This window comes from Cervus elaphus, chromosome 14 (assembly GCF_910594005.1).
Source record: "Cervus elaphus chromosome 14, mCerEla1.1, whole genome shotgun sequence".
Lineage (NCBI taxonomy): Eukaryota > Metazoa > Chordata > Mammalia > Artiodactyla > Cervidae > Cervus > Cervus elaphus.
In genome coordinates, this window is record NC_057828.1 from 28,762,450 (window position 1) to 28,780,938 (window position 18,489).

An 18,489-nucleotide genomic window follows, 5' to 3' on the forward strand; every position below is an offset into this window, starting at 1 on the left:
AAAAATAGAACTATCACATGATCCAGCTATTCCACTCCTGGGCATATATCCAGAGAAAATGAAAACACTAATTTGAGAAGATATATGCACCCCCATGTTCATAGCAGCATTATTTACAATAGCCAAGATATGGAAGCAACCATAATGTCCATCAGCAGATGAATGGATAAAGAAGATACAGTGTACAGTCAAACGGCCATCATCAAAAAGTCTACAAACAATAAATGCTATAGAGGGTGTATGGAAAAAAAGGGATTGCTTTGCTGGTGGGAATGTAAATTGATATAGTCACTATGGAAGATGGTATGGAGATTCCTTAAAAAAATTAGGAATAAAACCACCATATGACCCAGCAATCCCACTACTAAGCATGAACCCTGAGGAAACTCAAACTGAAAAAGATACGTGCACCCCAATGTTCATTGCAGCACTATTTACTGGAATAAGGCTAGCTGGAACATGAAAGCAACCTAGATGTCCATCAACAGATGAATGGATAAAGAAGCTGTGGTACATATATACAATAGAATACTACTCAGCCATAAAAAGGAACGCAGTTGTCAGTTCTAATGAGGTGGATGAACCTAGAGCCTATTATATACAGTGAAGTATGTCAGAAAGAGAAATATAAATATTGAATACTGACACATATACGTGAATCTAGAAAGATGGTACTGATGAATTTATTTTCAAGGCAGCAGTAGAGAAAAAGACATAGAGAACAGATGTATGGACACAGGGGAGGGGAGGAGAGAGAGGGTGAGAGGTATGGAGAGAGGAACATGGAAACTAACACTACCATATTTAAAGTAGACAGCCAGTGGGAATTTGCCATGTGACTCAGGGAACCCAAACAGGGGTTCTGTGACAATCTAGAAGGGTGGGGTGGGGAGGGAGATGGCAGGGAGGATTGGGAGGGAGAGGACATGGGTGTACCTATGGCTGATTCTTGATGTATGACAGAAAACCACAAAATACTGTGATGCAATTATCCTTCAATTAAAAAAAATTTTTTTTAAAGAAGATATGGTATATACACCATACAGTACATATAATGGACTATTTACTACTCAGCCATTAAAAAGAATGAAATGTTGCCATTTGCAACAACACAGACAAACCTTAGGACACTGTGCTTGGTGACGTAAGTCAGAGAGAAACAAATCTGTACATTTTCATTTATATGTGGAATATAAAAAATAAAAACAAATGAGTATAACAAAACAGAAATAGACATAGATACAGAGAAAATACCAGAGGTTACCAGTGTGGGGAAAGACACAACAGGGGAAGGGGATTAAGAGGAACAAACTACAAAGTATAAAATAAATAAGATACAAGGATGTGAAGCACAGCACAGGGAATATAGCCAATATTTTACAATAACCTTAAATGAAGTACAATCTAAAAAACTATGAAATCACTGTTATACAACTGAAACTAATGTAACTCTGGAAATCAACTATACTTCAATTAAAAAAAGGGTTCTGTTATATCAAAGTGGATGGGCCAAAGTTCCAAAATATTCAATAACTGTGGATTAAAGAGAAATATTTGGGTTGAAATATAAAAAAGCAAAACATGCATTTAGCAATTAGCATTTCCATGCTTATGGAGAAAGCTTACAACTAAAAGGATAATCTGGGTCACCATGCCTCACTTTCTAACAGGGTAGCCCTGAGAAGTAATAGTTCCTACTGCGTAGAGCTGGCATGAGGATTAAATGAGTTAAAACATGTAATGTGGAAAACAGCATCGGCACAGACTAAGCACTGTCTAAAGGTTAGTACTATTATAACAATTGACAAATTTTTATCAGTCACTCAGATGTTGGCCACTTTAAAAACTGTCCCATCTTTTTCCAATCTTTCCTGGTTAGCAACAGTTAAACAGTTTGTTCCTATGAAAACAGACCCATAAGTTGACAAAATGAGGTGTCTGATACATGAGAATATACATCTGATGCCTCTGTCCTCCGTGCTATTATTTGGTTTTGGTGAAACGTGACTGTGTTTATAAACAAGTTAGAAAAACCTATTTTTCTGCCCCCTTCTCTCCCTCAATTCAGAGGCAATGATCCCAACTGACCTCTTTAGACATACTGCTGCTATGTGTGGTTCTTTCAATTATCAAACACCAAACGAGCTTGCAAAATAAGACAAGGATCAAAGAAGTCTGGAAAAATCACCTTCTTCATCACTATCAATAAGTAACACTAAATTTTAAACTGAATTAAAAATCTATGGGAAGGGCCTCCCTGGCGGCTTAGTGGTAAAGAATCCATCTGCCAATGCAAGAGACACAGGTCTGATCCCCGTCCCTGGTCTGGGAGCATCCCACATGCTGGGGTGCAGCTAACCCCATGCACCACAACTGCTGAAGCCCAAGTGCCCTAGAGCCCTGCTCCACAGCAAGAGACGCTCCTGCAATGAGAAGCCTATGCACCGCAACTAGAGAAAACCCAGGTTCGCTGCAACTAGAGAGAAGACCTCACAGCAACAAAGATCCAGCACAGCCAAAAACTAAATACATAAAATTATATATATGTATATATACATATGTGTAAAAGAAAGTCTCAGAAATCATACATATATATATATATAAGAAAGTCTCAGAAACATATATATATAAAAGAAAGTCTCAGAAATAAGCCCATTAAAAAAAAAAGTATGTGAAAAAATAGTTTAATGCAAGCCTCTGCATTCAAATTTTCGAGAAGAAACCAGTCCTTACTTGTCTGTTTCCTAGGGAGTGAGGACTACGTTCCCTTATCTGCTCATCCCCCAGGCATGCAAGACACTCACAAAAGATGAATGGATAGAGGGAAAAAAACAGAGCTGGCTTCACCCAGAGTACAGAACCCATCAAATTCTTATAATCACAGAATTAAAGAATGTGAGTGATATGGAAGGAATTGAGGGAAGGAGAAGTTACACCACTTGCCCAAAGCCACGGAGGTATTTAACAGCAGAGACCGGACTCAATCTGTCACCTCTATAAAGAACGCAGAGCTCTCGAGGTGTACAGAGCTTCCCAGCTAAGGGCAAGTCTCCGTGGCCTTTTGGAAGCTTTTGAAATATGCCTCTGACACCAGGAAAAGAATCATGTGGGTGCTTTCCTTCATGTATCTAATCAATATTTCCTGGAGAGCAATTTTCACCTACACTCTTTGTTACCCTCAGGAATTAAAGAACCACTGATTCACTCTCCAGCTCGCCACTTCAGGCCTCTGAGATGAGAGATTTGCTACTGGCGGTATGAAATCCTTCTCTTGTGTCTCCCAGAGCTTTCAGATTTCACTTCAGGGATAAATCAAAAGCATTCCCATGCTGCTTATATTAGAGTGGCCTTTTGTTAAAGAAACATGCTTTATAGTTTGAGGCGTTGGGACTTTTGTTTACAGACTGAATTAAGTACAGGTTGAAATTGTGGCTTTTAGACATAACATCACAGGAAAAGTTTATGCTCCATAGTGTAAGAAATCTTTCTCAAACTCCAAAGGACAAGCACCTCCAAATCAGTGAGCCAGGCAGACAGCATTTGTTCCTGTCTCCTGGCACACAGCTCAATGCTACAGCCACGTGGCCCAAACAAGACCTCAAGGAGCTTAAGCCAATGGTACTAGTGACGCAACTCTAATGTGCAGACAGGGCAGCCCCACAGGGAGTGCCCTGGGTCAGAGACTCAGAAGCAGAGAAAGGAAACGGCACAGCTCAGATGATATTATGTTCCTGCTTTAAACCCTCAGTGGCCCCCACCGCCTGCTGTGCGACACTCAGAATCCTCACTTGGGCTTCCAAGGACACTTACGATAGGCTTCCAATCTATTCGCCCTCTTTATGGGCTGGCTCCCTGCACGTACACCATATTCTGGGCTTCCTGGTGGCTCAGATGGTAAAGAATCTGCCCGCAATGCAGGAGACCCGGGTTCGATCCCTGGGTTGGGACACACCCCTGGAGAATGGAATTGCTACCCACTCCAGTATTCTTGCCTGGAGAACTTCATGGACAGAGAAGCCTGGCAGGCTTCAGTCCAAGGGGTCACAAAGAGTCAGACATGACTGAACAACTAACATTTTCACTTTTCATACCATGTTCCAGAAGATCTAGACTGTTCTCTCTCCCTGAACGGTCCAAACATGTCACCAACTCCTTATCCCTACACAAAATGCCTCTTTCAAGATGCTCTAACCATTCCCTCCCTGAGACCCCATCCTCAGGGCCACCTCTTTCCTGGAAACTTTCCTGAGTTTTCTACCAGCCTCCTAGACCACCTCCAGATGGAAGTGGCCTGAACTGCCATGACACTCTTGCACCTCTGTAACCGTCCATGGTAGTTATTTTCTAAGTTGTGCAGCAGTAATTTGGAATCTTTTTTCTTGCTGTCCATCAGCCTTACTGAGCACCTTCTATGTATGAGATGCCATGCTGGGTGCCCGGGACATGAAAATAGATATAAGAGTCAAAGTTCTTGCCTTCAGTGGGCTTACGGTCTCGTGGATGAGACAACACCATAACAAAGGGTTACACTTAGCTCAGGGGAGAAATGAAATGTGAAAGAGATAATGGTATTTTAAGTTGGGTCTTAAAGAGAAATGTGTTCATTGGGCAAAAAATACAGAGGAAGGAATGGTTCTTCAAGGTAAAAAGAACATTATATACAACGGTGCTTGGCATAGGGTGGGGAACAAGTGCTCAGTGTTTCCTGAATGAATAAAAACAGGTGGGGAAGATTATAGATTGGCTAGTCCCCCTCCTCACTACTGTTTATGTTTACTGAGTGCGTTCATGACCCCCATCCATCACAGCAACCCCAGAAATTAGGTAGCATCATCCTCATTTTGTGGATGAGGAAACTGAGGCTTCTAAGACCCAAAGCTGCAAAGCTATCAAGCAGCAGAGCTCGGTCACTGTTCCTAATAATATGTCGCTGTTGTTTAGCTGTTCAGTCATGTCTGACTCTTTTACAACTCTAGGGACTGTAGCCCGCCAGGCTCCTCAGACCTTGGGATTGCCCAGGCAAGAGTACTGGAGTGGGTTGCCATTTTCTTCTCCAGGGGATCTTTCTGATCCAGGGATTGAACCTGTGTCTCTTGCACTGGCAGGCGGATTCTTTACCACTGAGCCACCAGGGAAGCCCTCCTGATAATACAAGGATGCACTAATGAGTTTGCCTTCAACAACGTAAATACAAAGCAAACTTTTAGCTCTCTTCCTCTAAGCCTGGGTGGACCACTCCAGGCAGTGATCAAATACCCAAATACCATCTCTGGGAACACACACTGAGAAAGAAGAAAGAAGCAGCCAAAGAAGCTTTGCTCCATGCAGACTCCAGGCACAGTGAGGTCCTGTGTCTCCCCATGAACCTGGTATTAGTCGTCTCACAGTACATGATGTTAGTGGTCCCAACTGCGGGCACTTTTTCCTTAATATACAAATGACAACCTGGAAAGAGCCATCCAAAGGTCCCCTCAGGCCAACCCAGGCTCATTAAAGCTCTCTTAGGGCTCTAAAAATTGAATTGACCCTCCAGCTTTCTAGGACAAAGCATTTCATTTTCCATGGAGTTCTTTCCCTCCCTTTTCTTCATCTGATCATTTTCTCAATGTCTCCCATTCCAGTTCAGGCTTTTTCCGTCACTCTTGTATCGGGCACAAGCTTTTTTTCTTTTTTCTTTTTTTGTGCCTAGCTGAGACTATTATATCTTGCTATTGTCATGTTCCTTTTCCATTGAAAGCAATCAAAAATGAAAATCCACATTTCAGAACAGTGTCTATTAAACAGGCACCTTTTATATGGTTGGGTAAAAAAAAAAAAAACAGTGCTGAGTTTTAGCACAGAGTTTCATCTCTGTGTACCACTGAAAGATTAGATACCTGGGTGAGACTTCCCCTCTTTCACAGGTCATTTGTATTTGGGTATTGGATACAGGTGGCAGAAAATCCAGAGTTATCTTAATCCAACTTATCTTAATGAATGCTTTAGTCTAAAGCATTGAATGATTTAGTCTAAATCAAAGTGTGGCTCAGCTGTTAAAGAATCCACCTGCAATGCAGGAGAGCTGGGTTTAATCCCTGGGTTGGGAAGATCCCCTGGAGAAGGGAAAGGCTACCCACTCCAGTATTCCAGCTTGGAGAATTCCATGGATCAAAGTGTAGTCCTGGGACCAGCAGTGACTGCATCACATGTGAGCTTGTTGGAAATGGAGACTCTCAGGCCCACTCCAGACCAGCTGAACTAGAATCCGCCTTTTTGCGAGATCCTAGGTGATTTGTATGCACGTGAGAATTTTAGAAACACTGGTCTGGAATTAAGATGATTTTAATTTAATAAAACCCTCCTGGACCCTCCACGTGGATTTCTTTCCTAAGAAACAAATCTCTGTATGGTGAACTCCACAAAACATCATCCACCACCCTTCTCCACCCAAACTGTTTATTCATGGAAGAATTTTGAAATGATAAATCATCTTCCAGAAATTACACTCTCAGCCTGAGGGGAGTTCCAAATGAAGCAAAGCTGATGGTCAGCCTTTCTGCAGCATGTGAGAACTAAGAAGGGAGAGGTGACAGGCGACCCTCCTCCCATCTTCTTTGAGGCACTGGATCTTTTTTTTTTTTCTTTTTTTAAAATTTATTTATTTTTTAATTGAAGGATAATTGCTTTACAGGCACTGGATCTTTTTGTGGACATCTTCACCTCTCAGAAAAGAGAAGTGAAAGACGTGTTGTACAGTCACATGGGTGATCAATGTGGGAGACTAGGGAGGCTGTGCTGTGTCCAGAGATCTGAGATCCTTGAGCGGGGGTGCTCTGTAAACACAAACGGCAAAACCAAGGGCCAGCCTTCAAATTCAGAAAGTGTGTCCAAGCACACTTCCAATAACAACAGTCAAGAGACAGGTAGATGAACCCTCTCTAACCTGTCATCTAGATCCGAGAAAGGGATGGAGAAAATGGAGAATCAGATGTCCCTGGTTTGAGGAAATGACGAGCCAGAACTGGAGGCAAGAGGAGAAAAGAGGGGAGGTAATGACCCAGCCCTGCTCAAGGGTGTCCTGCCCACCTGGTCCTACTCACCCTCCAAGTGGACCAAAAGCCCACGGCAGGAGAGGCTGTCACCAGAGCCCAGGCAGCCATACAGGTGTTGGCCTAGCATCCCTGTTGATTTTGTCCTCTATAAAGGGGACACCTGCCTCAGAGACATTTCTATTTTATAAAAACAAAACAAAACAAAAAAAGACCACCAAAAAAGTTACCTCTTGTTGAAAAACCAAAACCCAAACATAACCAGCTCCCACATCTAAAGCATCTTCTCACTAATTCTCATAGACAGGCACATCACAAGAAGCTCCTTTAGACTCCGGGCATCTTTCAGACCTCTAAGTGCAGTACCTGAGTTATCGATTACTCCGTGTCAAAGCCCAAATTGGTACTCCCCTCCCCCACTTCTGCTAATTTTTCACTCCTTATTTCCATCTTCACCTTTGAATTCTCTAAAACAGCAATATTTTAAAACACTAAAATGGTTTACTTACATCATTCAATACCTGCTTTTCCAGCAATTATGATTTATTTATGTATTAATGTTTGTCAGCTCCAGATACACGATTCTGCCCTTTTAACATGCCCACATCAGCAAGCTCTCACAGAGAATCTGGAACGGACAGCAATGAGCAGTGGAGGCAGAAAGACTCTAAGGCTCTGAAGTTCAGACAGGAGAGGCATGGGTCTTCCCCTACCACAGCCAAAAGAGAGCCCTGTCCCCCAGAGCCGAGTATGTTAGAGATTAAGCACCTATGGGGACTGAGGCGCTGAATCTGATTTCAGCTAACTTCCACTTCACAGAAAAGCACTCGGCTTTACTTCCCCTGTAAGTCGGACTGAATGAACCAAGCAATCCTCCAGAAACACATCTGAAGGAAGACCTCTGCATCCCCTCCCCACCCCCAGCGCGCACGGGCATGCCCGAACACTCCACCTCCCAAGGCAAGAGAAAGTTAACTTTCAAATAAACCTGTCCTGCAGCCAGTCTGGCCATGTTTCCAGACCCGTCACATTCACAAAGGTGGTTCTTTGCAACTCTCGCCTAAATCCAGAAGCTGAAACCTGACCTCTGCCTCCCGAGGGCACAAAGGTCCACAAACTTTACTCCTTTACCACAAAGGCACCACTTTCTCTCTCTTCCTCTCTCTCAGCTTCTCTTTGGTCAAAGTGAAAATAATGGGCCAGGCTTATTGTCTTTCCTTCGGAGAAGCCAGGCTGGGTGGCTAGTGGGAAGCTCCAGACAGAATGTGGGTGTGTGAATCTGTGCAGGCTCCACAGAGGAATTTTCTGGGAACTCCAGGGGTTTTGAACGAAGAAGGGTGGTCTCGGGCTGGGACACAGGGGCTCCTCAGGTTCTCCGGTACCCCCAGAAGTCTGGGGGGTGGGGGGAAGGTGGGGACTGGAGGGGCCAGGGCTGTCCTGCCAGCCAGGCTCCCCCACCCTGCCATCCCAGGCCCTCCCGGCCACCGCGGGGTCACTCACCGCCCGTGAGCTGAGCGGGGCCGAAGCACAGCGCCAGCTGAAACCACAGGATCACGGCCAAGAGTCTCTGGGGGGACTGAGGCTGCTGCTGCTGCTGCTCTAAAAATCCATCTCCATTGCTCGGGTTCATTCCATGATACATCTTTCATCCACAGAGGGCATCCGGCTTGCAAGAGTCTGCAACCAGGAGCGAACACGACAATACCCCAGGCTGCCGGGGCTCGGGGGCCACGCTCCCCCCGCCCCCTCTCCGCCCTGGGACCCGGAGCCTCGGTTTCCCCGGCTCCATCCCCGTTCCTCCCCCGCGCGGGCCCCCGCCCCCTTTCCCACGGCGAGATTTCCCCCCCACACACACCCAGCGCGGGGTACACTGAGTAACAGCTGCCGCGGGATGCTGCGCGTGCAGTAGGGATGGAGGAGGGGAGGGAGGGCAGGGGTTAGCGCACATTGGCTCTGCGCCGGTCCTCGGGATTCAGCGGCTGTGGCCGCCACAGGAAAGTCTAAAGCCTTTCAGCCTCTGGAGGCTGAAAAAACACTTTTCCTTGGGCCTATACATTTCACTCTTAGGGATCTCACGATGTGGCCACCGGATCCCCCCAGCTACTTCTCTGGTTTTCCCCAGGATCGGGATGGGTCCTATTGCCCAGTCCCCAGTGAGATTTCTCTGCGCTGTCAGAAAAAAAAAAAAAAAAAAAAAATCCTCCCTCGGGGAGCGGAACCAGGCACCAACTCCCCCTCCTCGGCCTGCGCGCGCCTCCCCGGGATGGAAAGCCCCTTCCAGGGCTCTCGGTCTTACCTGTGGGTCTCATGCATGCAGCTTCCTTCCCTCCTCCTCCTCCTCCCCCCGGCAGTCTAACCCGCATCTGTGCGCGACCTCTGCTGCCGCCGCTGCGCGAGCGAGCGAGACGGAAGCCTCGGCGGCAGCGGCGGCGGCGGCGGCGCCCGGCTCCAGCTCCCCCGCCCGCGCTCTCCCTCCCCAGGCTCCGGGAGCGGACGGGTGCGGGGGTTGGGGGCGGAGGGTGGGGGGGTGGCGGGAGGATGGCAGCCCGGCCGCGCGCCCCCGAGGAGGCGCCCGCGCGCCCGCTACCTGAGCTCGCGAGCGCGCGGCGGCGGCGCGGAAAGAGGGAGGTGGCGGGGGCGGGGCGGAGGCGCGCAGCCGGGGCACGCACGCGGGCACGCGCCTCGCAGACCCAGCCGGCGCCGCGACTGGGGAAGGGGCCTCGCGAGCGCCGGGAGGGGGAAGGGGACCGCCGTCGCCGCTGCCGCGACCAATGGGAAGCCCGCGCGCCTGCACCTGTCGGGACGCCAGGCGCTTGGCGGATGGTTCCCACACGCCTAAGGCCGGGTCGCCCCTTCGCTGGCGCAGGACCACGGCGGTCCCCGCCTGTGCTGCGCGCGAGCCCGGGTGGCCGCCGCGGCCTCCGCGCGTCCTCCCGTGCCCCCAGCGCGCCGCACGGCGCGGGAGAGCGCCCCGCTTTAGACTACTGCCGCGGCGGTGGCTCCGATCCGTGAGACAAGAGTGCGCAGCCCGGCCGGTCCCCACCCCAGGACCCTCACCACCGACCGGGTTCACATGGGCAGGGAGGGGAGGTGGCTTGTTGCCAAAGTCTCTTCTTTTCCAGCGTTTAGCTCGCCCCACCCCTCCCACTCGCCCCCAACCCCGTCCCAGGAAGTCTCTGTGTGTCCCCTCGGAGCCCGAATGACACTCTTCTGCCTCCCTGTCTCCCTTGTTATTTCCCCTTTTGCGAGCCGCAGGCGTAGGGCGCGAGGACTCTTAGCCTGTCTTGGAGATGCGCTGGCGCCTCGGAACCTCCGCCAGGCGCGCAGAAGGTTAAGTACGGAGGAGGGGGCGAGTGGGGGGGTTGTTTCGGGGGCCGTGGATCGGAACCCAAAGGGGTCGAGGGTGTTTGCCCTCCCAGCCCGCGGTGGAGAGAGTTCGCCTCGTGGGTGCTGTCTCTGTGCGGGTTTCGGTGCCCGAGCCCACCCGGCAGCTCGGGGCGACTCACTCCCCACTGGTTCTGACCGCCCGCTATCCCTGCGCGAGACTGGTCTTTCTCAGCCTGCCTGGCCCCGAGGCCGACGTTCCGGCCACGGTAGTTAAGGGGTGTGAGCTAATGAGATGGTGCGGGCAGGCAGCACTTTAGTACCAGCGGCACCCCATTATTCTGTAGCAATTTGTGGATAGGAAAACCGTGTTTCGGACACCTCTACCAAATTTCATCCTTTGCTTCTATCGGCTTTCTCCAAATCTCACATACTGTTGGTAGTTGAGAAATTACAGCTTTCACTCTGTCGACTCTTACTGGGAGTCATTTTAACAAATTCTTTCAGGATAGATTAACTTTTAGTAGATAAATCAAACTCTGGTTTGTTTGTTTTTTCTTTATTTTTGCTTTGTAAAACTGAGATAGCCACTTTGCAGAGATTAAGATTTTCATGAGCACAAGTTGATTTCTGCTCAAGCTTGTGCTTTGGGGCTCCAGAATCTTAGTTGTGTACCCAGTGCTTCCAAGGTCCTATGGTTGAGCTCTAGAGTCTGAATATTTGTTTTTCTCAGTAAATTTTCTAAAGCTTTCTAATAAGCCATGAAATCAACAAAGGTCAAACACATTTGTTGACCAAGGGCATGTCTTTACAATCATAAGAGATATGCCCGAGCACTATTGAGATCTGTTCTTCAGCTGGCAAGTACAATCGTTTTGTACACAGAACATCAGGATTGAAAGAAACATCCAACTGTATCTGGTACAATCGCAGGACCTATGCTTGAGTCCTCTCCCTGACGTTTCTACTAAGTGGTCCCCTAGCCTCATGGAATGCTTGAGGAAGCCTGTTATGTTTGCCCACAGCTCTCTCAGAAAAACCGTGTCTGTACTGAACTGAAACCTTCCTGCCTGACACTTTTACACACCGGTTCTAGCTCTCCCACCTGATTCCACACAGCTAAATGGAGTTCCTCTTCCTTAAGACAGTGCTTTATCCATTTAGAAATGGCTTTATGTCCCCTTGAATCTTCCCTTCTCCATGTTTAAACTTAGCTACTTTGCAAAGTGTGACCAATTCCTGGAGAAAGTGAACTAGAGCCCAGCCCCCATACCCCACCACCTCCTTTATGGGCTCTCACACTTAGAACCCCTATCCACCTGCCATAATCACCCCAGGGCCAGGTACCAGCCCCTATGCTCAAAGCATACTGAAATTATTAAAACTAGCCTGTTATAAACTTGTTTACCCACTCACCTGTTCCTTCTCATGAAAACCACACATTCCCCACTGTTCCCCTCACTTCCTCTGCCTCCTGATTGGCCCTGGTGCTTCCCCAAGTGGCCCTGTTTCTAGGGAATTGTGAGCAATAAAAACAAAAACTTCTTTCCTGACAGTCATTTCCATGTCTACATGTCTTACCATACCTGATTAAAATGAAGCCTGTGAGTGAAGTCACTCAGTCGTGTCCAATTCTTTGTGACCCCATGGACTGTAGCCTACCAGGCTCCTCCGTCCATGGGATTTTCCAGGCAAGAGTACTGGAGTGGGTTGCCATTTCCTTCTCCAGGAAAATGAAGCCTGGATGCCCTTAAAACATGCTATACTTAGAGGAGGTAAATGGCTTTGCAAATACACCATTCACTATTATTCCCTAAAGAAGCTTTCACAAGTTCACCTCAAACACTTCACCCACCAAGCAAAGATAATGTCAGTACTTATCTCATACAACTGCTGACAGACTTAAATGGGATCACAACTAGAAAATACCTGAAGAGCACCCAGGACCTAGTCAGTACTAAGGCAAGCATCTCCAAGGATGTTCAACGCAGATGTTAATGATGGAAAATTGGAAACACCTTGAATAAAGGAATGTATAAATGAATTGTGGTACAGTCACACTGAGGAACAGTATATAGCCATCAGGTATAAACTAGATCTCTATATAGGACCATGGAGAGCTCTATGAAGCATTTTAGGTGAAAGAAGCAAATTGTGGGACAAAATAGACAGTAAAAAATAGTTTATAGAAAAACAATACCATAGATTTTCTATCAACTAATGTAAATAAAAAGAGAAAATGTCTGAAATGATGCACAGAAGACAGTGGTGAGAGCAAATGGAATTGTTGGGGAAGTGATCAAAGAATAATTTTATTCCTATAATTCATATTTTATTTTCATTATTTGCATATAATTTTTGTTAGAAGACTGTTACGTAATGCTTATGTAATTAAAAATTAATTTGCAATGCAAAAGAAAAGATAGGAGGATAAAAGATAAACATAGAAGGGGAGAAGGTAGAATGAAACTGTGGCTTAAGGACATGAAGTTAACTTTGAGAATACTATGCGCTGATGGTATGTTTTGAAACTAGAGACAATGGAGATTTGTCTACATAGGGCATTCTTTGACTGAAGCTTCTTCTTGGACAGGAGTGAAAAGATGTCCAGTAAAGGTTAACTGCTACACTAGTTTGACATTTTTAAATAGAACAACTCTGAGCTCCTCTCCTCATAAAGATTATTGAGATAGTGGCTTCCCCTATCTCTCTGGATAATTCCTTATTCCACATGATATCCCTAGCAATGGATTGATTGTTTTCCTATAATAATCATAGTAGGCTAAACTGCCACAACCAATAAGCCAAAACAAGGAATGGCTTCAACATAATAGACGTTCCTTTCTCTTCATAGAATAGTTTAGGGCGCTGTCAGTGAGGTAGAAATTGGAGAGTTAGAGAAAACTTCTCAGGACCAGGCAGAAGGTAACTTTGTCATCTTCAATATAGTTTCCAAGAGACTCTGATCCCTGCCATTTCAGCTGTCTCATGATTTAAAGATGGTGAGACCCAGCACAATGACACTTGGCCATAGGAAAGGTAGAGTTCTCTGTTACTTACTTAGAGCTCTTAAGGAGAGAATGTTGTTAAGCAGGGCCACACAGGGGGTTGTATCCAGGGACAGAGTAACAGCAAACTGGGTTCTATGGGGCAACTAATGTATGGGAAATTGTGGGGGCGGGGAGTGAGTTAGCTAGTTTTTATGAACTCCCTGTAGATTGGCTGATTTGAATAACTTGGTGGGGTGGGAAGGCTCTGGGCATCAGGGTCATCCCTGGTTGTCTGGTACCTGACTCTGGAGCAATAAGGGTGTATGTTTGGTGGTCCCAGAGTGTCAGGGCCCAACAAGTGAAGTGATTTGGAATATGGAGTTAATTGGCTGCCTAAGAAGGCAGTTCTAGATCTGTTCTATTCAGGGCTTCAAAACCAGGCCAAGACAGTACAATTAAAAAAAAAAATTTTTGTTGTTTGTTTGTTTGTTTTGTTTTTATCAGCCCAAAGGGGAAGGAGGAGAAGGCATAGGGTTCAGGCCTGAAAGTGGTCCACATCTTTTCTGCCAACATTCCATTGGCCAGAATGAGGTCACTTGGCCAGCTAGTCACATGATTTCATGAACATGCAAAGGGAGCTGGGAAATGTAGTCCCAGGGACAGATGTTTCTTAAGAAGGTTAAGATTTCAACAGTCCACTAGCAGGCTCTGTCAAAAGTCTGTAAATTAATCTGAACTCACATATTTCTTTACTTCCCTCACCTTGTTTTCTTAATAAGTGTTTCACCTGCTTTCCTGGTAAGCTGCTTCAGGGCAAAGACCATCATGTTCTCTTGCTTTTGATTCTTCCTCAGCAATTAATTCTGGACCCAGTGGGCTTCTCACTAAAACAAGCCGTAAGCAATTTCAATATGAAAAGACATAACTTCCACTTAAGAGTCAAGCATAAATATATGATTCTTTGAATATAATTTCAGTTAGTAAAATGTAGATCGCTTGCAGGGGGTGGGGTGGGGAAGAACAGTAGCAGAAATATTATCTGGGTCTTTGGCTTTTTTATTTAATTCTGAGTAGGATAAATCTTCAATAACTCTAAACTTTGACCTCTACATAGCAATATTTGGTTCTTGGATTAAATCAAGCAAGTGCTGCCAATGAGATGGTTTAACAGTGTCACCACATACAGTCAAATTTTCCATTGTAGTGGACTATTGCTGCTGCTGCTGCTGCTAAGTCACTTCAGTCGTATCCGACTCTGTGCAACCCCATAGACAGCAGCCCACCAGGCTCCCCCGTCCCTGGGATTCTCCAGGCAAGAACACTGGAGTGGGTTGCCATTTCCTTCTCCAGTGCGTGAAAGTGAAAAGTGAAAGTGAAGTCGCTCAGTCGTGGCCGACTCAGTGACCCCATGGACTGCAGCCTACCAGGCTCCTCCATTCATGGGATTTTCCAGGCAAGAGTACTGGGGTGGGGTGCCATTGCCTTCTCTGAGTGGACTATTAGGTAAAGGCAAACCAATGCTTTCAGGAACACTTTCAGCAGTTAATTACATTAAGAATGTTATTTTCCTGACCTTTTTATCTTACCTCCTCTTCTATAACCTTGTCTTTTATCTTGGTTTCTTAAAGATGCTTACCTTTAAAACCACCGTCAACTTAGCATGAACATTTTCTTCAGGAAGGCTAACACTCCATGACACCAGGAAAGGGGTGGGAGAAAACAGGCCTCACTATGAAATCACTTATTCAACATTCATCCAGCACTTATTGAGCATTTAAGACATGCTGAACGCAATGCAAATCCATAAAAAATGCAAATGGATATCATTTCAGCCTTTAAGGGGCTCACAGTTATGAGCCTAAACCTATACTTTTTCTACATAAAATTTTTTTATTCAATTACCCCTTCGTTCAACAAATGTATCTTGGGTCCTACTCTGTGTAGGTTTGTGTTTTAGCTACTGGAAATACAGACTTGATCAAAACAAAGATGCCTGCCCTCCTGGAGTTTACATTGAAGGTGTGGGAGGTAGGCAGTTATTTATCCCTGCTCCCCACTCTTCCAACCTAGAGGTGATTTTCTTTACCGGTGAAGTCCCCCTGATATTTTAGTATCTTTTTTCTGGCAATTGCTACTCTCTCTACCAGAGTTGACAAAGAGCAGGAACTAGGTCTTAGTCTTGACATCCACCACCACGATGCCTAGGATGGGGTTAATAATGTGTACAGCTCAATAAATGAACAGTGAGTACATATTTTCACAGAAGTACAATCAATGTAGCTAAAGCTGGTGAAGCCCCACAGGAGGCTGAAAATTCCTTTTTCATGTCTGTTATCTAAAGGCAACAAAGTAACTCAGTGAGGTTTGTACCTACACTCTCCCGCTACCTTCTCCTAACCTGGTTTGGGGACTGGCTTGAAAGGGTGCAGACATGGACTACATCTACCATTGCAGACAACCTCACATCTACCATTGTAGACTGCCTCACATCTACCATTGTAGACTACCTCACATCTACCATTGCAGACTGCATCACATCTACCACTGCAGACTACCTCACATCTACCACTGCAGACTACCTCACATCTACCACTGCAGACTACCTCACATCTACCACTGCAGACTACCTCACATCTCCCATTGCAGACTACCTCACATCTACCATTGCAGACTACCTCACATCTACCACTGCAGACAACCTCACATCTACCATTGCAGACTACCTCACATCTACCACTGCAGACTACCTCGCATCTACCATTGCAGACTACATCCCATTTACCATTGTAGACTACCTCACATCTACCATTGCAGACTACATCACAAGTAAATTTTGCAAGGTGGTTTATAGTATGTTTTTTTTTCAATTCTCAAGGGAAACTTTTAATTCTATAGGGGTCATAATTGTATGAGAAAAGATATAGACCTCTTTGAGGCGTGTTTGGGAAATTATGGATAATCCCTTGTTCCTGGAGAGTTTGTGTGTGTAGAGGTAAATTCAGTTCAGTTCAGTCGCTCAGTTGTGTCCGACTCTTTGCTACCCCATGAATCGCAGCACAGCAGGCCTCCCTGTCCATCACCAACTCCCAGAGTTTACTCAAACCCATGTCCATTGAGTTGGTGATGCCATCCAGCCATCTCATCCTCTGTCATCCCCTTCTCCTCCTGCCCCCAATCCATCCCAGCATCAGGGTCTTTTCCAGTGAGTCAACTCTTCACATCAGGTGGCCAAACTACTGGAGTTTCAGCTTCAGCAGAACACCCAGGACTGATCTCCTTTAGGATGGATTGGTTGGATCTCCTTGCAGTCCAAGAGACTCTCAAGAGTCTTCTCCAACACCACAGTTCAAAAGCATGAATTCTTCAGTGCTCAGCTTTCTTCACAGTCCAACTCTCACATCCATACATGACCACTGGAAAAACCATAGCCTTGACTAGACAGACCTTTGTTGGCAAAGTAATGTCTCTGCTTTTTAATATGCTATCTAGGTTGGTCATAACTTTCCTTCCAAGGAGTAAGCGTCTTTTAATTTCATGGCTGCAGTCACCATCTGCAGTGATTTTGGAGCCCCCAAAAGAGGTAAATTAGGAGATGACAATTAATTAGTAATAAAGGTAGAACATCCCATTAGGGCCACACTGTTAAAAGGACTTTACATGCCACTCCAAGGAGTTTAAACTTTATTCAGAAGAAAACTAGAGTCATCAAAGGATCAAAGGTTAGAATGGAAGACATTGTGGGGAAAGAACAGAGTGAGAAAACAGTGGGGCAGCTGTCCCGAGAAGCTGTAATGAGGCATGAACCAGAGTAACAGCAGTCACCATGGGAGGCTCTGAAGAGGAGGACTGTCAGATTTTAGGGACCAGGGTGTGTTGAGGGCAAGAAAAAAGAGGACACAAGGATGCTATCAAGATTCAGAGCCTAGGAGACTAAGCTATAAATTGCTATCAAAAATAGGGAACATAACTGCAAAAGTTTTGTGAGGATGGTTATGAGTTCCATGTTGGACATACTGAGTTTGATTTGCTGAAGAGAAATATTGATCCATATGGAGATATCAGGCAGGCAGTTGGAAAACAGGGTGAAGGAGGTTTTTTTGAAGATTATTTTATTTATTTGTTTATTTTTGGCTGTGCTGGGTCTTTGTTGCTTTTGTTCCCTCGTTGAGGCAAGTGGGGGCTGCTCTCTAGCTGTGGTGTGAGGGCTTATTGCTGTGGCTTCTCTTGTGGTGGAGCATGGGCTCTAGGGCACTTGGACTTCAGTAGTTGCAGCTCCCAGGCTCTAGAGCACAGGCTCAGTAGTTGTGGTGCATGGGCTTAGCTGCTCTGTGGCATGGGGGATCTTGTTGGGGACCAAACCTGCATTGGCAGGAGGATTCTTTACCACTGAGACACCAGAGCAACCCAGCTTAGGGGTTTTGAAGAGGGCCTGGAGTGGAAGAAGTGGGTCCATGGGTTTCTCCAAGGCTGTATGTTCAAGTCACAGAACAGATGTACCTGACCCAGGGAGTGCACAATAAAAAGAAAAGAAGCCCTGGACAGAGCTTTTGGGAACGGTACTGTAGGAGGATAAAGGAATAGAGGGAGGGAAGAAAGGAGGGCAGTCAGTGAAAAAAAGAGCAGTGGTTCCCAAACTATAGAGGGTCAAAGAATCATGCAGAGACATTCATGCAGATTCCTAGGTCCCTTCCCAGAAAACCAAACTCTGTATGTCTTAGGTAGAGACATGCAGTCTAAAGAGACCACAACATCCCCCCTTCATTATCTATTGATGCATAACAGATTACTCAAAAATTCCACATCTTAACACAGCAACGTTTTTGATCTCTTGGTTTCTGGCAATCAAGAAAATCTGTGAGCAGCTCAGGTGGGTGGCTCCAGAGCTTTCACAAGGCTGTAGTCCAGTTGTAAGCCAGATTTCAGGAGTTTAAAGACATACTTGGGACTGGAGGATCTGTTTCCAAGATGAGTGTCCTCATCACATGGCAGCTGGCTTCCCCCAGAGCAGATGATCCAAGAGACCAAGGTGGAGACCACAACATCTTTTATGAGCCAGTCTCAGAGGTCACATTTGTCATTTCTGCAAAATCCTATTGTTCACATAGGTGAATCCTATTTACTGTGAGAGGAGAGTTCACAGGGTGACA

The 18,489-nt window shown here is 46.0% G+C and overlaps 1 protein-coding gene across 3 annotated transcripts in view; it reads right to left on the reverse strand.

Moving 5' to 3' along the window:
• The window catches only part of SUSD4 (sushi domain containing 4), a 130,883-nt gene extending 121,311 nt beyond the window's left edge, over positions 1-9,572 (reverse strand). For 2 of the 3 annotated variants that reach the window (XM_043924060.1, XM_043924059.1), the window contains exons 1-2: positions 9,325-9,569; positions 8,529-8,705 (exon numbers count right to left, since the gene is read on the reverse strand). In XM_043924060.1, coding sequence (XP_043779995.1) covers positions 8,529-8,670 — 142 coding nt within the window. In that variant the 5' untranslated portion in view covers positions 8,671-8,705; positions 9,325-9,569. Of the gene's footprint in view, positions 1-8,528; positions 8,706-9,324 lie in introns of all 3 variants that reach the window. The other variant, XM_043924061.1, reaches the window with a different exon arrangement.
• Between the last annotated feature and the right edge of the window lie 8,917 nt (positions 9,573-18,489).